Here is a 24,517-nt window from a genome sequence, read left to right as displayed (position 1 = left end):
ACTATCATCCGGAAATTGGTAAGCGATAAAGAAGAAGCTATAGATGCCTTAAGTCAAATTTCACTACAGTTGTCCGATCTTGAACACGGAAAAGCAAAACTTATCGAGGAAGTTGCTGTTATAACAAGTGAATTGAATGAAGCCAAAATGTGGAATGAAGATCTTAAACAATCTGAACTTCAATTACAAGGTTTCGTAAACTCGATCAAATCAGAAAAAGACATTTATTTATCAAAATTAAAGACCGTCCAGCATCGTCGTGGGAGAGAGCTTGATTCATTTGTCGATGAAGTGGAACACCTACGCATATCTAACAGAGAATTATTAAAAAAGAGCCAAACACTAGAGGCTGAAAATATTAAATTATCGGAAGAATGCAATACACAACGTAAAACTGTTAAACAGTTAAAGATCGAAACTGAAAAAAGGATGAGCAACTTTAATAATTTAGTTAAAAAATTTGGTGTTACAAAATCTGAATTAGAAAGGGTAAAATCGATCTTGCTATCGACTGAAGAAGACAAATTTCTACTGGATGCCAAAGTTAAAGACCTTAGTAGTGAATTAGAAGCTCTAACGGCTACAGTTACTGAGTTAGAAGCTACCAATACAAACCACGAAAGTTGTATCGAGTCTACGAAAGAACAGTTGGCTGAAGCGATAAATGAAAACCTAGAATATATGCAGGAGCAATCAAAATTGAAAGCTAATCTAGAAGAATCGACTTCTTTGAATCAACAATTAACAGATGAATCCAGTAATTTAAAGGAAGAAAATCAACGCTTGACAACTGACTTTGAATCGTGCAGCAAAGATTTAGCTAAAGAACAAATTAATTACAGAGACGCTCAAGAGAAGATCAGCACTTTGACAACTGAAATTGAAACATTACAACAAGATAAATTTTCTCTCATTAGTAGAATAGGTAAACAAGAGAATGAGAAGGAAACTGCTCAGAGTGAAATTACAAAATTGAAAGAGTCTCTTGCATCTGCAGCGGTTGAGCACAAGGCAGCGTTAGATCGTGAAAGCACACTTACAGATAAGTTAGAATCATTACTGGATGAGAAGAAATCGATGTCTGGTGTAATCAATGAAAAGGAAGGCTTAATGAAAGAAAATTGTCAGAAATTAGATCAACTTAATTCTGACTTTTCTACCTTGAAAGATGACCATGAGAAGGTACATCCAAGCGTTTATAAAACATTTGTACCTGATCTTTTTCTCCTCTTTGTCTAATTAAAATATACATTGACGCCTATACTTATAATATATCGTGTACGAGTATATCACTACTTTACCGCTTTAATGTAGTCAGCTATACGATAAACGAGTGATGTACTCGCCGTTCAACCTGACAAAGTCAGTACCAGTCAAGCACCCGCATAATGCAGTAACGATATTCTGTCATATACATGTTGAGAAAATAGTATTGTGCTTTAACTTACCTTACTTTAACTAAAGTTTGCAACCAAAGACTTTAGCAGTGCTATTATCAGCTTTAATAGATAAAATAAAGCCAAAAAAATTTAAATGGTGTGATAATAATTAAATTAGCCCTGTATTTAACTATTGTCTAGATTAATTTATAGAAATAATAAGCGTTTAGTATACTCATATTATAGAATACGTATATAATAACTAAAATGACTAAAAACTTATTTTAATAGCTGTACGACTATACTAATTGCTGAATTTGATTTATGTTTTAGTTGCAAGAACTCGAAAGTAATCTTCAGAAGCAACTGAAACGTGTCATAGCCGAGAAACAAGATTTAGTCGTGATGGTCAATGCTGGTAATGAAGAACTGGTTCGCCAAATGACAGAGTTACGTGAAGAAAATAATAAATTTGTAGACGAAATTGAATCATTACGGAAGGACAATGAAGTAAAGTCAGCTCGTATTACAAGCCTAAGAGAAGAAAGAGATAAATTAGAGAGAGATCGTAGTTCGATTGAGGAGGATCTGGAAGTATATCGGTCTGAAACCAAAAAAGAATTGGAAAGTTTTCGGTCGCGTCTTGAAAAAACTGGAGATGATGAAAAAGAATTAAACTACCTACGTAATGTACAGGAAAACTTGACACATGATAAATTAGCATTATCTGCTGAACTCGAAGCTTTGCGGACGAAACATGAAGAAGTAGTAAGAGAGATGACTTGTGTTACTGAAGATCTGTTACTGGCTAGAGAAAATCGTAATCAAACCAAAGAAAGCGAAAGAAAGCTCGATCGTGAACTAAAGAAAGTTCGAAGTGCTAATGAAACTAAAATTAGTGAACTTGAAGAAAGTTATAATCGATTAAAATTAAATGTTGACAACCTTACTAAAATAAATGAAGAACTGGATAGTAAATTGAAAACGCTGCAAATAGCCTACGATGATAAAGAAACATCCTTAAATAGAAAAGTAGAAGAATATGATAAATTAAAGCAAGATACGGAAATGCAAGAGCAATTGCACCTTGGCGAAGGCGAAATGTTTTATCAGCGAATACAAGAATTTCAAGACAGAAACGAGAAACAAGAAGACGAATTAGCAAAAATGAAAGACAAATTAGGATCACATGACATGATGGCTAAACGAACTATTAATTTGTTGAAAAAGGAGATAGAATCTATGAAAGAGCATATGTCAAAATCCCTTGATGAATCATCGTCTGAGACTAGCGCTATTAAGAAAAGTCTATCAGAATATGAGGAAAAATATATGCAGGTCGTCTTAGAGATGGAAGTTATAAAATCAGAAAGTGATGAAAGTAAAAAGGTGTGTAATACAAATATTATAAAAATAGTAATCACGATTATAAAGCAGTTTTAGACAGTAAATACCTTGCTTGAATAGGAAACTGCGAGGCACCTTGAAAAAGTTAGTAACTTAAAAGGTAATATCAGCGAACTTCAAAGAGAATTACAAGCAAAGGTAGGAAAGGAAACATAGAAATACTACGTCGAATAATGATTTGAAGACTAATGATAGTTTTATTTATTTTGTTGAAACATTAGAATAACGAGATAGAAGAGCTTAAGAAGGAAATGGAAAAGAAAGATGAAGACATAAATTCACAAGTTATTAAGACTAAATGGGCTCAAAACAAACTCAAGACGGAACTAGATGCTCATAAGGTATACTTGTATAGTAAATTATAGTATTTACCTTTTTATACTACATTAAAGGAATAACTAATTGTGTCTTCACAGGAAACTAAAACGAAATGGAGTGAAACTACGAAAAAATTGCAGGAATCAAAGGACGAACAGGACAGAACTCGCTTAGAGTATGAAAATAAAATAAAGAACCATCAGGTATCAATTAATTTTAAACTGACTGCCAGGAAAAATTTTGCGTTGTTGAAAAGTTCTCCTTGTAGTATGGTCTAATATCTCTTAAAACGTTCATAGGAATCTTTTGATGGAAGTTTGAAGTCGCAAGAAGAGAAAATTAAGAAGACTGAAAGGGAAAGGGATGATCAAAAAGAGGTAGCGATGCTGTAATAATTATAACAAGCTGCTCAGATAATTTTTGAAATACTGTAACTTTTATGGTATATCTTATATATAATAGATATATGAAATGAAGTTAAAAGAGCTCGAATCGTTAAAAAGCAGCTATAAGGAAAGTTTAGATAAGTCAAAAAAGCAAGCACAACAGGTTCAAAGATTATACTTAACTTCTCTTATAGCTACAAGTCAGATTGTAAACAATATTTTAAAAAATTTGCTATCAGATCAAACACTTGGAATCGGAAAAAACAAAGCACAGTAAAACTATTAGTGATTTAGAAACTAAAATTTCTAATCATAAAAAAGAAAAAGAATCCTTACTAGAACAACAAAAGGAAGCTAAGGCTGTTAAAGATAAATATGATAAGTAAGTTACTATTTAAATTGTTCCTTAGAAAGGATTAGTTTATCCTTCTTGTTGTATAGCAACACAAAAATGAGCCATATTAACAGTTTGGCGTAATTTCTCTATAGGAAACAGCATGAAATTAACAAACTTGAAGAAGAATTGAAATCCGTAAATGCTAAATATGCCGAAGTTAAGATTGTTGTCGATACATGGCATGACAAAGAAGCTGAAATGATGAGCTTCGCCGAAAAAATTACCGCCAAAAATGCTCAACTGCTGTCGGAATATAACAACGTTGAAGCAAAGGTATAATTTTTCGCTGTGTATGTCAAAGCGATTCTGATATCCTAGCTATATGCTCCTATTTGCCGTGTTGATCTCACGAGATACAGCTCTTTCATAATTACTATTTTTTCGATTATGTCAGGGTTATGTCACACATTTGGCATGATTATTTATTTGATATCGGAACCTTACAAATTATTAAACTCTTCCAATGCTATGATTTATTTCAGACTGAGGAACTAAAGAAAGAAAAAGAAGCCATCGTTAATGATACCAAGTCAATGAAAGCTGAATGTGAACGATTGGTAAACTTTAACTCACTTAATGCTAAATGTTGCTATAGCTGCTACAGCTGCTATTGCTATTGCTACTGCTATTGCTATTGCTACTACGGTAGTTTTTATCCAACTTTATTCTTACCGTATGACACTTTCAAGCTCTTTGCTCGCTTTCGCTGCCGCTTATCAATATTGCATATCGATTAATTTTATCTAACAGCGCAATGCTTTAAACATTAAGCTGGATGAAAACAACGAATTGACGAAGCAATTAGAGGAAAAGAGTAAATCTGGTAAATATTTTAGCCAACATAGTAAAGTTTGTGAAATTTTTTCTCAAAAATGTGTTAGATACTAGTGTCTATATTTATCATATAAGAAAAATTCTTACAAATTTAGAGTTTTACAAGATGTATAGCTGTACTTTCTAGATTATGCTAAAATCTGCTTGTATCTTCTCTTGTCTCAAATCAAATGAATCAGTTATAATATAATATGCCTAGTAATTGGTTTGCTAAATTTTCCTTATTAAATTGTACCTGATGCATGTCATGACAATAGTTTCTAAGATATTAAACTTGTTTGCCTTAATAGTTGAAGAATTATCAGTATCACTTGAAGACCAACAGAACGAATTGAGGGTCCTTAAGCGGAAGCATGCCTTGGCTATGAAAGTATACAAACACTGAATATTTAATTTAGAATTATAGCTCTTTAGGATAACGTTTGCTGGTTATACATACATACAAAAGTAATTTATTGTTTGTCTGGTTAGGACATGTCAAGGCAATTGCAGCAGACTAAAAGGTTGGATCGTTTAATACACAAATACGAAATTTAGAGAGATCTAGTATCTTATTTTACTGTATTTATTGTGATAGGCGACTTAATGTTGCTGAGGGAAGCGGCCAAAGTTTAAAACCGAGATCGCGTTCTGGGTCTCCGAACGGTTCTGTTGAAGGGCTCTCAAATCTTTCTAGTCCGGATAAACCGCCTGAGGTTAGACACAATGTTAAATGCAATGATAGTTTTGTTCTACCGGACTGTATTGACACAAAGTACTTATTTCTGTCAGGAACAAGAGAATAGCGCTAAGCGAGCTAGTTTTTCTTCAAGTACGGAATTAGATCCAGAGAAGGCTTTGCTACTAGATCGCGTGTGTCGACTGCAGAAAGATCATGCTCGGAAAAATGAAAAACTAGAATTTCTTGAAGAGCATATTAATCAATTGGTTGAAGATATACAGAAGAAATCAAAGTATGTCTTCTAAAGTGACCATAATTTAATTTTAGTAACCATGCAATAATAACCGTTACATGTTCTTAGAATAATTCAATCCTATGTGATGCGAGAAGAATCAGGAATGCTTGCATCTTCATCGATGGATATGAATAAGGTTAATTGAGACGGGATATTCACGTTAACAATAACTTTTATTGTTTTGTGAAATAGTTTACCTGTTAATCGTCAATATCATTTGTTGCTTTACTACAGGCGAAATTGAGCCGTAAAGGTGGCATAATGGCTTCCGTCTTTAGCTCTCACCAAGCTGATAAAGATATGACATTAGAGCTTTCATTGGAAATTAACAAAAAGTTGCAAAGCGTCCTGGAAGATACGCTCTTGAAAAATATCACTATAAAGGTTCATTGCTATAAATTTATTAATACGAAAGATCAGTATTATTTTACCGTAGGCTGGCCCTACTGAAGTTTCTCTTTCTGTTACAAACTATTAATGTAGACCAATCTTGAAACGCTTGGCAACGAGATAGAAAAATTAACAGCTGAACGGGATAAATACTCTGGATTATTGAAAGATTCAGGCATCCTATAATTTATAATTGAAGCCTCACCTGGCTTTGATGAATGGGAATTGAATGATAGTTCCACATTGTCAGTTATTTATATTGCATATTAAATATTATGCAATTTACATACTTTGAAAGCTTGTTAGCTTTGATATGGCAATTATTTGCGATATCTATTTATAACTTGCTAGAGCGAGAGACAAATTAACGAAATTGATTCAGAATTTTATAATATCAGAGTATTTGGAGATAACCAGTTATTTTATAGTATCTAGGTAATCTATCTTTTGTAGCATTAGAAAGGATAGCATTTTTAGGCATATCATGAATCAAGGTTTGTAATGCAAGAATTTATTTGCAACGAACAATGAACAGCGCCATGGCATTTTACGATTGTAATGCAATTTAATTAAGTCTATATTATCGTTTGAATATAATGTTAAATTGCAATTGTACAGAATAGAAAAAAATACACGACATGCACAGGAGAAGTATAATAGGCTTAAATGCTGCAACAAGAAAACGTTACAAAGGAAGAAGGACGAAGATTATTCGTTCTTTAGCACTATTTATTTATTGGGTGTAAAGGTATTATTAGATTTATACAGATCTTTAAATTAAGCAAATCGGCATTTGGAAAGAATTTTTAAAGGATATAGTTCGATTTAAAGCAAATTTTCGCTTTCGAAGGCTTTTAGCGACAATCTAATCTAATTTGCAACAATATACAGTGCTTTCCGAACTATCGAAAATATTTAAATTATAAACCTATCATTAACAAAAGTAGGTAATAGCTTGCATTGAAATTTTGCAATTTTTTCGCTCGCTGTAATAAAATTTTATGCATATAAAGGGACAACAATTCTAGTTGTGGCTATAGTTGTTTCTTCAAAAGACAAGGAATTCAGAATATTACATTACAAGAGTTTAGATACAGAATATATTAAAGGACATTTTGAGTTTACAACTCGAGCGCATCATTTCAATCCAGTTTAGAGATCAACGAAAAGAAACTACTGCTATACAACGTAACGTTAATATCACATGACAAAATAAGGACGATTTTTCTTATTCTCTCAATTGCTGCAAGATGAAACGGGTTATCCTTAGAATTGGATCCTTGTTAATTAAATGTCATTTGTACAGTCCTTTCAATCATTCTTAGATTTGTTACTGATAAGGAGTAAGTAATGGCACTTTTTCCGCTTTAATAATAATTTGTTTACTGTCAATAAATTCTCGTTTCATGACCTAGGCAAAAGGTATCAAAGTATATCGTTAGCTATTACAATGTGATAAATTAGTACTATAAAGGATTGTTGAATCATGATTAGTGATAAGTCAATGGTATTAATTAGCTACTGTTGATTAATTTAAGTTAATGTGTACGTTGATGCTATGTGAGCTAGAAATATTCTGCTTACCAAAAGATTATCGATAATGTTATTATATTCTTCGATAAAGACACTTTCGTGGATGTCTTCGAAGAAGTCTTCGATAGATAATTGGATCAAGATCGCTTTAATCTTACCACATTTTTCTAATGCAAGGTTAAAAAAACACGTCACCACGAATAGCGATATTTGACGGTTAATACACTTATTAACTAATTCTTGCTTTATGGATTAACTATTATTAAGTTATTAAATGCTGCCAGGCATTATTAGCTTGAGCGATTAGTGAATAAGTTCATGAATGTGCCTTGAGAAGAGTCATTGATCCAGGTTATACGCTAAAGTATGATTAATTTTATGGCTCTTATATTAATTATCATTACGATTCACATTTAAAGTAATTTACATAATTGAATTCTTTAACTTCACCTAAGAGTTATTTACTAACATGCTGATCTTATGTAGATGTACACTATCAGAAATAGTATATAATTATGTAATCACTGGAAACATACGGTACGTTTAATTTAGACAGAGATATTTGTAAGAACTAGAATATAAGGTAATTAATTCAAAATTTTGAGTTATATAATGGACCACATAAGCTTGGGTATTGATCAATTCTCACAGCTTAAAATTTACGGGGATGGTTTAACTAGTAAGAATGTAATATATTCACGAACCTGCAAAATGACGAATAGCTTCATGAGAAATTGGTGTATTGGTAAATTCAATTTGCTCAATACTCTTTAATCCAAAATTGCACATTTGTTCAGCAACTTCTGATGACAGTTCCATTGAGCGATCTAACCGTAAATGCTTTAGTTTCTTACATTCGACAGCTAAATTACAATGGATAAAATAAAGCCAAGTTGAATTTACAAAATTTATATGTACATGTAAATATTTCACAAAAATTTTCAGTATTCACATTAGGTGTAACCTCATGTGACTACGGTAAAACAGATGATTTGCTATCCAGGGCAAATTACTACGATGAATATACTACAAGTATGATTGGGAACGCATTACGTATGTGACTACAAAAATTTTATAAATACCAATTGCTATCAATCCTCTGTCTGATATTGTTGGACTGCCGATCTTGAGCGAAGATAATTGAAGCCAACTTTTACCAATAACATGAAGGCATGAATTATTGAATTGTTCAGCATTTGCACTACGGACGTGATAAATTAGGTTATCAGATGATACCAAAATGTCGTTATAAAGTCTCAACTACACATTATCGTAACTTATTTTTCAGTATTTGGAATACAATATGAGCGTTTGCTTACCTTGATGGATGGGGTAGTATAGCTAAATCGATAATATCTTTGCAAGTACTGCCAAATGTCCATAGTAGATCCCTTCCAGGAACATCCATACAGTAAATATAGGCTAAGTATTTTATTTTTTTGCAGTAATTCGCCATTAATTTAAACATGCTTAAACATTCCAGGAAAGAAATGAGAAATAAAAATTTAGTAAATGGAGCAGATTAAGGCAATGACTTTTAATGGCCTAAAGTATTAACAAGATGAAATACTATCTACTTAGTAAAGGTATGTATTTTATAATTATATTAAACTTAAAGAAACTTACTTTGAAGTCACTAAATGACCACAATTAATAATTTTGATGGATATTATATTTCCTCGTGAAGCTTTTAATAACTTACTCAGCCCTTTCTCAAGAGACCCTCTAAAAATTAGACTATTGGTTAGTTTTATAGCCAATAATACAAACCAAAAGGCGATTAAAATAATCATTAGTGTTGAGAAGAATTTCAAGTATTACATGACAATCGAAGTAGACTTTACTACGGACGATCAATTAGGCGATCATAATATTTGCAATCATACGTACGTCATAGCTTTTTTGTAATCATTTTCTTCTTCATCAACTAATCGACGTCTAGGCTTAATATCTAGCAATAAGTATAGTTCGGAAATTAAAGCATCTTTATTTCTGCCGGCTACACCGTAAGATTCTTGAGTAAAGGGTGTAAACTACATGTATATCATCGAAACATGGTATCTTTAACAGTTTAGCAAAAGCTATAGAATTAGATAGATTTGGGGTACTGAAATATGACTGTATATCAAGCATTTAAGAATCCCAGCACTATCAGCAGCGCAAAACTACTATCTATAATAACGTCTAACCTTCGACTGTTAGAGTTTCCAACTGTGTTGCCCAATTACTCATCGCTACAAATGCCTAAGAATTAGCCAGTAATCAAAATTACAATTAAGTATTATTAGAAACGAGATTGTAGCATGTAAGTTTGGTTTCATTCATTAAACCTTGCCAATTATAATTGTACTTAATATTAACAAATACGGTTTGATTTTTTAATAAGAACTGCAAAGTTAGTAGAATTACCTCAAAAGAAACGCGAGTTTTTCTTAAGTGAATTTTTGACCATAAAGAGGGATGACGACTAACTGTCCACCAAAAGCGGCAAACTTCTGAAACCTTTAATTTATCCTTAATCCCAAGATAGGAAAATATAGCTACAAATGAGGATGTAACTTGATCTTGGCCAAATCGGCCAAGTAATTTACCGATGGTGTCACCATGGAAAATTTGCCGTTGTAAACTAGGACTAGTGGAAAATGTCTTGCTAAATGATACCCGTTGTGATCGATTTGATCTATTGGATTCATGTCGATATATACTAGAGGCTTTACTGGGCGTCCTGTGAATGTTCCTTGGTAAATACGAATCTAAAAATATATATACAACATAAGTTATAGTCCGACAGCTAGTACAGACGATTGCTACATAAGATTGTCATGATCATAGATACACGGAGTAATTCAAATACCACTTAACAAGTAATAATTGAAACAGAGCTGTTAAGAGTAAAATGATATACACGTAAGCTCAAGTATGAACTACCGGTTAAGGACTGGGTAATAACGATAATTATATAGTTAAGAAAGAGGAGGAGGAAAAAATAGACTACCGCATCTTATGAATTATTCTACCTCTTGGAGACTTCCCAGTATTGCTGTTATGTCTTGATAGTCTTAAACTAACATGTTCACTAGTTGAACCTGTGCGGCTCGCCAAATTGACTTCAGCTTGAGGATCCAGTTCGCAAGGTAAATCGTCAATGTCTTCTATAGGTAAGGAAAGAGTTCCGTGCGGACTTGCGATATAGCCATCAAATTCTGATTTACTACCAGCTGACATATTTCTTCTAAGCATAACTTCGCTCATTATTAAACTGCCTGTCGATTGATCATCATTTAGCTGATTTATTTCATAATTACTACTTGGAAGAGACATAGTGAGCTGATTTGGGTGTGCTTGCTCATCTGATGTAGGTGTTTTTCTCCTTGAGCTATCACCATCACTTTGATACTGTTTACTTGCGCTGGACTGCCTCCTACTAGTCATGGCGGCATGAACTAACTCATCCAATGGAGCATAACCTTGATCATGGGATATCTTTCGCGTAGCAACTTCATTATTGCCCCCACTATTGCTGGATACTTGAATATCATCATGCTTGTAACTTCTAATACTGCTACGACGACTCTGTCTTTGAAAAGTTTGCTGCATTGGTCCACCGACAGACGGAGAAGCTGAATATCGGTATGTTGATTCAGGTACAATTCTTCCTTGAGCCACATCGTTGCGAAAGGTAGTCTTTCTCTCCAATTCTTGAAATTCCCTAATAAGCAAGCAGATAAAATCTAGACGTTATTTAGCTGTTCATTTCATATATAACAGCAGCTATAAAATGATAATACAGTATTTCTACAGTTATACATGCAGCACTATCTACATTTTTGTAGGATGCTACGATAAATGTAAATATGCTTGCTTTCGTTTTCACTGCTACTTTATTGGTTCATAAACAGATCATAATAATTGATTGATTTATATCGGTTGGCTTTACATTCTGTTAGTTTGCAAAACCTCTTATGAGCATCACTTGAAGATTATAACCGAAAAATTTTATAGATACTATTAGAATATGATCTAATCATTCTAATTTATGAAATAAAAAAATGCATGAAACGACCACAGAACATTACAGAAAGTGAGTCAGCCTATATTTTTATAACAATTCAAACCTTTCTCGCCGGCTTAACTTGTGCTCTAATTTGTTAATAACTGCTTCATTTGCATCAATTTCTGCCTTCATGTAACTTCTTTCACTTTCTAGTCGATTCTTTTCTAACTTTGCTAATTTTAGTTCAGCTTTCATCTCTACTAGTTGATAATTACGTTGGTCTAATACTTTTTGTAGCTGTAACAGTTCTTGTTTAGATTGCATGCTCTTATCGAGGACATTGGAGAGCTTGTATTGATGATCATCTAAAGGAGTGAATTGACGATAACTAAAATCGGATCGCGAAGAGGCATGATTAGTTGAGATTTTGGATGCTAAAAATGGGCTGCTGGCGAAATGGAGAGGATAAAATCCTTGCAAGGAGTGAATTTGCTTGCTTGTAGGCAACGACGTTGGAGTTAGATTAGAAGCATTTGCTATATCATCACCTTGATGTCTACGATAAGGTGAAGTATACATTGCAGTGTCATGATGTTGCTGAACGCTATCTTTTGTAGCAAACTTATTTCCATTTATTGTATCATTACTGTAATATGTTGGTGAGTTTGGAAATAATGATAATAGATTTGAAGGTGAAGTCTGCTGTAGAGAATGATTATTCGGGGGTGTATACTGTGAAGACGGTATAACTTGACCATATTGGGGAGAAGAAGGATAGCCATGTGGATGATAACTTTCTAAATGATATTTTAACCCCAGCAAAGAGTCAAATTGAGGGCCATTAGCACATTTAGGACAATTAAACATTTTAAATGAATGTTGTTAGCCCTTATAAACGAGTCATGTAAAAATAGGTGGATCGTAACTTAAAAACTGAGATAAAGGTGAGTTTAAATTAAAGCCAGTAGGTTTGACACTGATAGATAGGAAATTAATTTTGCGGAAATAATTATAAAAGGTAATTGTTTTTTGTATCAAGGATAGTGAAATCCCAGAGAGTAATGCTCTTTCGAGGATTTAGAAGGCAAGAAGACTAGTTATTTTTGAAACTTTACAAACTTTCAAAGATGAATGTTATCGCGATCGCTGCAATTCTTAATTTAGTCAAACATTCCGAATTTTATAATATTTCCAGGTCTGCTTATAAGCAATTATTATCCAAGAATTATTACAATCTAGTTCATGACAAACTGATGATGTTAGCTATTGGCCATTTATGATCAATCGATCCTGTAGGCATTTGACGCGATGATCTCATTGAAACGTGACGATGGAGCATGCAACTAAAATGTAAGGAATACAGTTGCCATTGCTGCAAAATAAAGCACAAATATTATTCGTTAATTTACTCCAGCAAAGCTAACGTTCAATTCAATTACTAAGTTATGAAATATTGCATTGCTTAAGCTTTATTACGTTGTGACTACGGAAAAAGGACTCACTCTTAATCAAGCGCTCTGTCGAAGTCATGTCAATCATAGATCAACGGTGTCGATTGGCAGATTCTATGCTTAACCTTGTACACTATACAATTTATATCTACTTTGACGTACCGTAATATTCTTTGGAAGGAAATAGCTGTGCGATATAATTATTCGATGTGGATTTTGAGGTTGCTAGTTGCCTTGAGCTCTTGATGTAGGCGAGCGACTTTGTGGAATGTTTATTCTGTACGCTCTAGCAGAATTTATTCATGTCGAGCCATATTCAAGCAAGGATTGTACAGTATACACGCGTCTCTACAGCTTGGTCACACTGAAGGCTAAAGATTAGAAACAGTGATTGCAGATGGAGAATAATTATTCTGACTATTCATTGAGCAAGCAACGAAAACAATTCGTACACACAAATTATGCAAGCCACCTACTCGTGTGCATGGTATGGATAACGTTGAAAGCAGTGGCAAGACTTTAAAACATGTTCCAACTGTCTATTGCTTGCATCGATCCCTTTCAGTATACGTGAAAGCAGGTATCCTTGGTATAAAGCGTCGGGTGTTACTGTAGATTCGGTGTAGGCTTTCTACTTTTGTCTCTTTATTGACATGATCAATTACTAGCAGCGTTTTAAATTCAATTCTCTATTTATTACTGGTAGAATAGTCCAGCGGAGTCCATGAGCGCATCCAACGCAGAAGCCAGGCTCGATGCTCGAACGGAAACCGTGGAAACAGGATCTGGCTACAGTACTTGATCGACGTTGTACTGTACACTGTACACTGTGCATCAGTCCACATACTGTAGGTTTTCATACGACCTGGATGCCTTTTGGTAGTGTACCGTACAAAACATGAGCCATGACGCGAGTCTAAATATACTTCTGTTATCGTTACTACGGCAGCGTAACTCAGCCGTCGTTCTCCAAGAGCCTTCTAGATGATGGATTGCTGCCATTCTCCTGCCAATTACCGGTCATTGATTAGACTGATTATAATTATTAGAGATGTAATCGTATCATAATACTGTAAACTATCTTGAAATGACGTTGAAATAGCTCTCATACGTTGCAGTAACTACTAAAAGAGACTTTCGAGTCATGGTCATTCAGTCCATGCGTCAGTCTAAGAATGTCCAGTCCTATGTTTGCTGGTCATTTTAACTGTACCATACCTCTGTAATCATACAGTAGACTAACGACGAATGATGAAAGTCGATCAAGGCTGCCAGGATGCCTTCTTGATGGATTGCTGCCATTCTCCTGCCAATTACCGGTCATCGATTAGGCTGATTATAATTATTAGAGATGTAATCGTATCACAACACTGTAAATTATCTTGAAATGACGTTGAAATAGCTCTCATACGTTGCAGTAACTACTAAAAGAGACTTTCGAGTCATGGTCATTCAGTCCATGCGTCAGTCTAAGAATGTCCAGTCCTATGTTTGCTGGTCATTTTAACTGTACCATACCTCTGTAATCATACAGTAGACTCAAGGCTACCAGGATGCCTTCTTGATGGATTGCTGCCATTCTCCTGCCAATTACCGGTCATCGATTAGGCTGATTATAATTATTAGAGATGTGATCGTATCACAACACTGTAAATTATCTTGAAATGACGTTGAAATAGCTCTCATAGGTTGCAGTAACTACTAAAGGAGACTTTCGAGTCATGGTCGATCAGTCCATGCGTCAGTCTAAGAATGTCCAGTCCCTGTGTTTGCTGGTCATTTTAACTGTACCATACCTCTGTAATCATACAGTAGACTGACAACGAATGATGAAAGTCGATCATGGCTGCCAGGATGCCCACCATTTGGCTTTGTACAGTACAGTCGACGGTTTCAGTGCTGCAGTATAGTAGAATGACCAGAAAAACCACAGCGATCCCCTATCGAGGTAAGGTAAACTCTGTACACGGACAGACATTGCAAGGATGCACAACAAAGGTGTCGAATTAGTATGGCTATACAATAACGTAAAACATACTGGTAGTCTCGTACTGGCACTGTCAAGAAATGATCCATTCATGTACATCAGCCAAACCTTGCTATCGTCGTCTATCTTCCACTCCGCCACGAACATCAAGCTCAAAAGTGGAAATCTGGTCAAAACTAGCCCAAACTGCCCTGTAGAATTGAGAGATTTGGTCGATGCGACGTGGATACTAAGGTTCTAGTAATTGCTTTTGCTTAGGTGTTGCGCTTCGAAAATTGTCAAGGTATCACTGTAGCTACTGCTATTGCTATCGCGTAATAAACATGGCTGATTTAGACAGTGTTTTGGCATATACTGCTAATTTGATGTCGGATATTGATAGTAAGTTGACTTTATTGTTCGACCTCCGATGAGGAGCAATCAGAGTACTTAGCATGGATGACTGCTGTAGTAGAGTGCTATGTTAATGTTTTAATAATTAACTGCAAGCTAAATTGGATTCAATGATAGAAAAGTTAATGATAGTCTTGAAAGATGGTCGAACTCTGATCGGTTTTTTAAGAAGTGTTGACCAATTTGGTAAGAAAAAGTAGCTGTACCTAGAGATGAGTTTTGAAGTAATAAGACGTTGTTGATAGAATGATTAGGAGTTGATGATGCTTTCAATTTCTATTTATTAGCTAATTTAGTCCTTCAAGATACCATAGAAAGGATTCATGTTGGTAAACAGTATGGTGATATCCCTCGAGGCTTATTTGTTATACGAGGCGATAATGTCGCCATTTTAGGCGAAATGGTGAGCTCTACAGATTTATTGCTAATAATAGTGAAACAAATAAGCTTGTTTCGACCAAGTTGCTATATAAATTAGTACCAAACCAAACCTTTGCTGACTTACAGCATTGATAACAGCGACCTTCCTTGGCATCGCTCGCCACTAGCCAAAGCCTGTTTTGATTTAGATTGCATTGTAGATTTATAGTGCAAGGAGTGCCTTAACTATGTCATGTGTCATTTCAACATGTGCAAGTACTAATCTACTGTAGCTTTGACTTCCAACAACGAATTCATTTGTCTGTAATCTTACCTAGGATGACAAAAAAGACTTAACGCAGTTACAAAAAGTCTCCATCGAAGACATATTGGATGCTCAAAGAGAACAACTACAGCGCAGAGATGAAGAAACCAAACTTAGAAATCAAGCCATGTTGGAGCGTGGATTACAACCGCATGGCGATGTTGGCTCTGAGGATACCTTGTAATAGTGCATTGTACAGTATTATAAATTGTTAAGCATAGTATCGACTACTGTAAAGTACTAAATCTACTTCAACTTTTAAGACGGCTAAATGAGCACTAACTGAGTACCATTTTATAATGTGTAATCAATGTTGCATTTGATATAACAAATACGTTGATCAATATTTTCCTAACCGTTGTATCTATACAGAATATCAAGATGCAGTTTATACTGTTATAATGATGTATCAATTTTATACGTGTACTCTTAGTTATGATGTATTGAGTTATAGGTAAAGCATTGCAAGAAAATTTCACTTAGCATCTGAATGATATATAATGCGCTGTGTCATTGCTGTAACTTGAATGAATACGCCGATAGAAATTTGAAACTACAAAATATGATGCTGAAGAAATGATACGTGCATGTAGCATGTAGCCAAGAACGGAGAATTTATTATTTTAGTTAGGACGATGATAATATATCATCCAATTGGCATCGTTATTCAGTTACAAGACGACAACTCCTATCAAAGACTTTCTTTGAGGCGTAAAGTTATTGCTGGTGTTGATTATGAAATTATGGACATAATTTCATGACGATACTAGAATCACTTATTTCCCTTCATATTGTAAATATATTACGCTTTATTGCTATCTAATGGTTATCGCCTTCCATGGTTCGTATAAGTTATGTATCTAGTGATAAGAGCGCTTAATCTATTTACTTATGTCTGATATCACTACTTGTTAATAAATTGACTGAATTTTTATCGTAATACTTTACAAGATGAATCTAGGATGGCGTATCACATCGCACTTTCATTTTGCTAATATTTGAGCTGTCATATTCACCTATTTTTCTAAGGCATTGTAGAATATCGAAACTGGAGGGACTTGATCCAAAGATCTTTGACATAGGGCATGATCATGATTCAACTGATAGTCTAGACTTGCCACGTCCTTTAGTACGCGAATTGAAAGTGCAGTAAAAGCGTCAATATCTTTGCTGTTACTATATAGTGGGTGAATCAATCATTCCATGATGTCAATTCAATATACTGAGAGCTAAAACACAATTCTGTAGGTACAATTTACTCCATTGATGATATTAGATCGATTTGCAACTGTAGCCATTATCGTAAAATTCGTGATGGCAATATTTATCGTAAACTAAATAGGATTCCTGCCATACTACGTATTTGCTATATTAACTAAACAGGGATTCCTTGTAAAATAGTTGAATAGTCTTTTTGTACGTTGCTATCTAGTTTTTTCGTCAATAATTATTTATGATACTCGAAAATACAGTATATGCTGTTAATCGTGATTACAACTGTGCTAAGTTGGATGGTTAATGGATTTCCTTTAACAAATGTATGAGTTTAATTTATTCAATATAGGAATTATAATGTTATACTTAAGATGACGAATGTTGCACGAATAGTGCAACATTCGTCCACGTACAAATCGGTATATAGTAAGCTATTTATTTTGTTAGTGATTAATTTAAAGATGGCACCTATTGGCTTAAGAAAGTGTATAAGTCCACCCTTTATTAATTAAAGGGAGCTACTGTATTTGATCTATTAGTAAGCCACGCTATTAAAATAAAAATTTCACTTAAAAGGATCGTACTCATTCTGAGCTTAGCTCATTTACAATTTTAGAACTACATAGAGTCACGTTAAATGTAAGATAGCTGAGAGATAGTACATTAGTTTGGTCTCTGTGTCATAAGTGTAGTTGTGACACACTTATAAATAAATTTCTACGTAATTCAAGATATCAACAGTGTATACCATGTTACTATTGATATACGAATGTAATACTTTCGGGCTTTACTAAAGATTTCATTTAATCTAGCTGTACAAAAACAAGGCTGGCAAGCATTTATACGAAGATCACATCGATGCCTCATATATATGTCGTGAACGAGAAATAAGCTTAGACTGTGGTTTACTTATAATGCATCTTTATTAGTTGCCTCGATATTATACGACAATCAGTTTATTCTGATATAAATCTTCTTCCAATGCTATATACTAACTGATTTTTGAGCAGCATAGAATCCTAGAAGCTTATATTCGTACAGTATTTTATGAAGTACAATAAGTACATTAACTGCTCCAACTATCCTATAATGAGTGTGCTAATTGGATCAAGAATTTTAACACCATCTTATTCGGCTAGTTCAATTTATATTGTTCAACTAATTATTACTAAGAGTACAACAACAGTAAATACAAATCAAAACTTGATAAAATGAGTATCTCAAATAATCTAGATGTATAATATAAGTTTAGTGATAATACAGCATGCTTGTATCGTATATCAAACAGAAATGTGGTAATACTGACCTTTTGCTAATGCTAACTTTAACAACGTTGGTAGAATTAAACTTTATCTGATTTCGATTCTCAATTCTATATTTGCTATGCTTGACATTTACATTTACTGTAGACCTGAATATAACAGCAGGATGAATCATGCTGTTAAAAAAAATGCCGCCATTCCACACCGTTTTATTACATTATATCAAGTATCTATAGAATCTTACTGTATTAGCATCTGCATAGAAATGGGATACTATTATACTACATAGTTATACAGAAACAATTCAGGAATCCTTAAATTTATGTGATCAAATTGGAGCGATTCGGAGGAATATGTATCCAATAGCTTTCTAACTGATTTTCAATTATCCCCATAGATGTTACACCTAGTTCTTTGCAAATAACTGCTTAATAACCCCCTTGACTTGATGGATACTATTTTAGACCACTATATAGCATCAACATTGTATTATTTTATGAGATAACTAGATGAAATTTTGCTTTATTCACCATTATTTAAGCAAAGAAATGGTATCGTCTTTTACATACGAATACAGTATTCATTTATAGCAAAATGTTTCTATCAATTAGGTATGTAAATGGATAAGTGTCGAAAAAGTGTAGCCAACAGAATTGGAATCATAGCAATTATCTAGGGTTCATTAGTACCTATACTATTTTGAAATCTCTCGTCTTTGCTATAATCGTTTTACACATGGTATCCTATGCATTCGTTTTCAGCTCTATTGCTACATGAAGGAATTAACTGCTCTCAATGGATATCTAAATTATGAGCTAGTTGAATGGATAAAATCTTTATTTGCTTTAGTACCGAAAATCTGGAATGTTGAGTTAAAAGAAATGATAATTTCGACACAATCTTTACCACTACTTTTATTATTAATTTAAATCGATATTTTAGCTACCAGCTTAAAATTGATACCCCATCAATTAATCATGATTTAATTTGTCCAATTATTTCTTCATCCCAGTCAGACCAGTACTTTTCTTTCATTCTTTTGCAGTAGAGAACTAGATTATCTCGGCTAGCTAAATACGCTTGAAGTTCTGAGTTTGGTAAAGAGTATAAAATGACTGCAATCACGGCAAAGGCAACTGCGTCCAGCTACAACAGTAAAATTAAAAACGATTATTAGAACATATTAAATCAATATCACCGCAGGTGCATTACATTTATGATAGGCATAACTTATATATTTGATCTAATAAGAATGCTAATGACAAGGAATTCTTGTTTTCGAACTAAAATCGACTGACTGTATCTACTTATAAGGGTATTTAAGCTCAGCAGATAATTAAATAAAAAAAGAATTCTATATTTGTTTAACGTAGAAGCAAAGGTTTCTAAATCCTTGTGAGATAGTTAAGGGATACTGAATTCCGGAGACTATAGTAATTTCGAGATTTTTTTACGTTATCTTGGTCGCGCAGCTGGTTTGTGACAAAAGTAAAGTTGTAGTACTAAATAAAAAAGGCTACACAAAGCAATAAAATATTGCAACAACATAATAATTAATAGAATTATCATAATATCTAAACTAGCAATATTCATGTCCAATCTTTAGTCTTCAATTAAAGAATGACTGAGTTATTATCAAATCATCGTCGTTTTTACTTACCGTACAAGGCTTATCACCCATCATAAATGTTTTATCATCTAAAAATTCCGATAGAGCCATTAAATCTTTACGACCAATGGTGTATACTTCTTCAGGATGATGTCGACCCATACCCTGAGCAAATAATTGCTTTTTATAGTTCTTTTGTAAGACAGCTGGAGCGAGGCTACGCAAAATACTTGGATAGCTATCTTGAAGAAATTCACTTTTAAACGTAGTATAATTACTAACCCATCGATCATATAATATAACCCTAACGGTATGAAATGAGAAAGAGGTTATCCTAAGTATTAATGTCATTAGAATATAACTCTTTATCGAGTAAATTATCATTCAATTCTTTGAATATACTAGGTAATCTACTACAGTAAGAAAATTATGACGTCCAGCGATAGGCCATAAAATAGCAAAGTTGCTTATAGAACAACCGTTGCAATAGTCTACATTACAATGAACTGTTTAGCGTCCATCAACCATTTGTCAAGGCAGTATCCAAATCGATCGGTAAGAGCAACGAAAATAGGGAAAGAATAGTTTGATTGAAATGGGATAAAATTTTTGGCTATGTAGGTAACTCTCCTATTCATTACGACGTGGTGTAAGCAGAACGACGGAAATAGAAAACCTTTTTGAACATGACGCAGGAAATGGGGCAACAATTGAAAAATTTTCGCGTGACATGGTACGCAAAAATTCTTGACTATTTCTTGAGGAATTTATTCTGACTATCAGATGGCCTGTCTTTGTTATCACTTTGACGCCAATCTCGAAGCTATACTTATAGTTTCAATATTGCTGACAAGAAAAATTGACAATCACGACATCAATGTGAAATAATAATTGTCAACATCGCTGAATGAGAGGTAAAGTAATATATCGTTGCTTGGCATAGTCATTAAACCATGGTGATATAGTCACTAATGAATCTAAAAATATGCAGACGTACGATGAGAAGTAACGTCTGTACTTCTTTAATCTGCTTTTAAAAGCTTCCATCTTAATAAGGAGTAAATCTTTTATAATAGTAGAAATCAAAACACCAAAGTTTGTTAGTATTGCAATTACGTAGGCAAATTAAAAAATGATGTTGCTAAAATATCCCAAATTTATCTCTAGTCTAACGGTAAATCTGTTAAATCAATTCAAAATAGACGTGGATGACTTACTAATCATTCCTTATAAATATCTTATATTAATTTAAGTTTTTGTTGGTTATTACTTTGCTACCGAAAAGTAACGATGGTTAGATAAATTAGAAACAAGCTATGAGCCCCGCATTCGGTATTATTTAATTTAAGTAAATTTATTATTGTAACAAAGTATTTCCTAATTCCATTATTATAATGAACATAGATCTCAAGATTTTTACGTATAATGATAACTATGCAAAATTCAATACAGGTTATAAATAATTGAAAATATGAATAACCACATGAAGTGAATTAAATATACCTAGAGGCCTTAATGGTATTTTCGAAAAATGAATGCATCTGTAAGGCCTTCATTGAGTACCGTAGCTAGCAGTACCATTGGCGAAAACCGACTTTACAGAAATTAAACATTGTCTGAGATGATTCTTAAAAATTTATTAGAAAGCACCTACATAAATCAGCCGGTTGTCGAAGCAGTATGATGAGCATACCACCTTCAATGATGTATAATTGTGAATCTTAGAATGATCAAAGTCATGCACTAAGTGAAGATACTGTTAATGTATTGGAAAACAGTAAACTTTAGCACATTTTATCGAAAAATACTGACATTTTAATGATTTCTGAGTAAAAATACTTTCTCTTTAGCGTAATTGCAAACGCTGTTGCTGTTTGCGAAAAGCCGTCTCACAACGTCGGTATTATTCGTGCTAATAATTTAGCTAGCTGGTCTTTTAGAGCTAATGCCTATGTCGTCTATATTGTCATTCAATGCAATAGATATTCTTCTAAGGTTCTGCACTATTTTACGACTATTACCGCTTTAATAAATGATCATGATCATAGAAGATACTTCTAATATCTATTTCACGCGTACGTATTCTATGAGAATTTCATAATCAGATGTAAAAGCACTTATGATGTAATAATATCTGCTTGAAAAGGTTGCCAGTATTTTAATTTTCAAAATCATGTATATCTCCAAGCTTATTGATGTTTTGCAATGTTTAATAGAATCATAATAAAGTTATAGCTACTTCGAAATCATAAAAGCCATACAAGCTTGTGTACTTTATAGCCATATAACGCTTGCAGACAGTCGCTTTTTCTCAATTGGTTAGTTTCCTTATAGAAAATTGACCTTGCGATACGAGTACTCGAAAATAAGACACTGAAGTGTTCATAGGCTAATACTTGCGCCTATTTTAGTAAGGTAAAAAGGCTGTTGAATATATCTTGCCTAATGTATTAAAGCAAAGAGCTGGGGCTATTGGTTGAGTTTTAATAAGTGTGTGGAATTTATAGCTAGAAATGGCTAAAGTTTGCCACCTTTGGCCAGACAATAAGTCTGATGAACAAATGTTGGTGAATCAATTGTAGTGAAATGAGAACTATGACTTAACTTTCCACACATCTATAGAATCTATAATTAGAAATACTCTGATAAGGACCTAAAAGTTTTTCCTACATATTTCGCTAGGCAACTGTCTATCTAAGTTAATATCTTGGATTACGGCGTGTTGAAGTTCAGGTCAAAAATTGAATGTTATTATTCAAGTTATTAGTAATTCCGTGTGCCCTTTTTAATTACCATATGAATAAAATTTTGACATATTGACAGTAATCTTCATCAGGAAGACGTTTGGCGTCTTTTAATGCCGTAAATTTTTTGCTATCTAGATGACTATATACTCGAAAACGAAAGCTGAATGGGTATACGGTAGATCTTATGACTATTGGTGTACAATCCATAATTTCTAAATTTTATCGAAAAAGTAAGAAGTCAATGAAAGGCATTCCAAAGGAATACTAACATTCTCTTGTATGTCCACAAAATTATTAAGACTTTATCACCAAAGATTAAAATCTAGTAAAACTGCCCACAATAGCAAAATAAACTAATTGGATAAAACAAAAATTTTTGTATTGATCAATACTTGTCCAAATTAAAGTACTTAGCGCCATAATTATTATATTCACGTTGTATCTGATTCTGAAGTCAATTCTTAGTTTTCATCTATGTTATATTAAAGCCAATTGTAGTATTTTTGCCTTATTTTTCGAGAATAGAAAGCAAAATTATAGCACCATCATAGAGGAAAGGGGTAACGATAAAGATAATCGACTTAAAACGTATTAATTTAAAGATTATTATTCCACTTTGGGTATTCACGTTATATATCAAAATTAATTAGTAAGTAAGCTTAATTACAACTTACCAATACGTGTTTTCTTCCAGCATTTTCCAAAAAGCATACGATATTGCTAATTCTTGACTATTTAAATGTGAATCAAGATGGACGGTAAATAGATTTTCTAAATGTTTGACACAAAAATTGGAATCGTCGATCTGTTCACCATTAACTTCTATCCAGGGCAATTTTCCCTTTTTAGATCGTTTCATCCCATAGCTTATTTGATATGGGACATTCGCCATACGTAGGAAAGTTTCTAATTTTAAACAAAATGGTGATAGACTAGGTATAACTTTACTCCTATGTGGAATATGTAGTACAACTAAAGGTGGATTTCTTGCTGACATCGTTTTGTTGTAAGAGTGATTCTATCCTAATATCATAGAAATTTTGTATTGATAATTCTAAAGTTGTGCTATTTACTTTAGAATAGACATGAAGTAGGAAATAAATGGTCAAAATTTTTCAACTTCTTGCAAGGAAAAATCGATTTTATCCTCGTTAAAGACAGTCATTAGTTTATGTTCGATGAAATAATTTGGATGCAGTATTCGACACTGACTGTACTGAATAGGATGAAACATCTGAATTTAAATAAAAGAATGTCGAGACGATATTGGTGTTTACCTAAGGACAATAAAATTGTATGAATGATTTGTTATCATAGCGGCATTCATTTAGCTAAAGGTAACCATTCAGCATTATTGGCAAGGAATTAATAATTTTCATTCACAATCTAATTTATGAATAATAACATTACAGTACATTTTTAAAATTCAATACATATTTCAATACTATTTAATAGTTCTTTTATACCTATATCTCAGGAGGCATAAATGGCTGAATAAAACATGGCTGGAAATTGAATTTCTTTTATGCTGTTTATGTTATGAATATGACGTGAACTGCTTCAAAAAATAAGGC

General features: G+C 33.4%; 3 protein-coding genes across 3 annotated transcripts; 1 reads left to right on the top strand and 2 right to left on the bottom strand.

Moving 5' to 3' along the window:
- Positions 1 to 7,397: 7,397 nt before the first annotated feature.
- Positions 7,398 to 12,461, bottom strand: TRIADDRAFT_58703 (uncharacterized protein; the record flags this gene model as incomplete). Its single annotated transcript, XM_002114615.1, has 11 exons — positions 7,398 to 7,478; positions 7,652 to 7,767; positions 8,305 to 8,463; positions 8,683 to 8,801; positions 8,920 to 8,991; positions 9,227 to 9,325; positions 9,491 to 9,551; positions 9,790 to 9,844; positions 10,010 to 10,353; positions 10,618 to 11,309; positions 11,716 to 12,461. 11 exons carry the CDS (start codon positions 12,459 to 12,461, stop codon positions 7,398 to 7,400), a joined length of 2,544 nt encoding a protein of 847 aa, XP_002114651.1.
- A 2,894-nt stretch (positions 12,462 to 15,355) lies between these two features.
- On the top strand, positions 15,356 to 16,294 carry TRIADDRAFT_58702 (uncharacterized protein; the record flags this gene model as incomplete). Its single annotated transcript, XM_002114789.1, has 4 exons — positions 15,356 to 15,413; positions 15,543 to 15,611; positions 15,713 to 15,828; positions 16,124 to 16,294. 4 exons carry the CDS (start codon positions 15,356 to 15,358, stop codon positions 16,292 to 16,294), a joined length of 414 nt encoding a protein of 137 aa, XP_002114825.1.
- Positions 16,295 to 19,562: 3,268 nt separating this feature from the next.
- TRIADDRAFT_28248 (uncharacterized protein) lies at positions 19,563 to 23,940 on the bottom strand (the record flags this gene model as incomplete). The annotated part of the gene is made up of 3 exons (XM_002114614.1): positions 19,563 to 19,733; positions 20,248 to 20,500; positions 23,618 to 23,940. The coding sequence occupies 3 exons, from the start codon at positions 23,938 to 23,940 to the stop codon at positions 19,563 to 19,565; spliced, it is 747 nt and encodes a 248-aa protein (XP_002114650.1).
- Positions 23,941 to 24,517: the final 577 nt, after the last annotated feature.

Source organism: Trichoplax adhaerens, genomic scaffold (assembly GCF_000150275.1).
Source record: "Trichoplax adhaerens TRIADscaffold_8 genomic scaffold, whole genome shotgun sequence".
Classification (NCBI taxonomy): Eukaryota; Metazoa; Placozoa; class Uniplacotomia; order Trichoplacea; family Trichoplacidae; genus Trichoplax; species Trichoplax adhaerens.
This window is presented reverse-complemented; position numbering and strand designations above follow the sequence as displayed.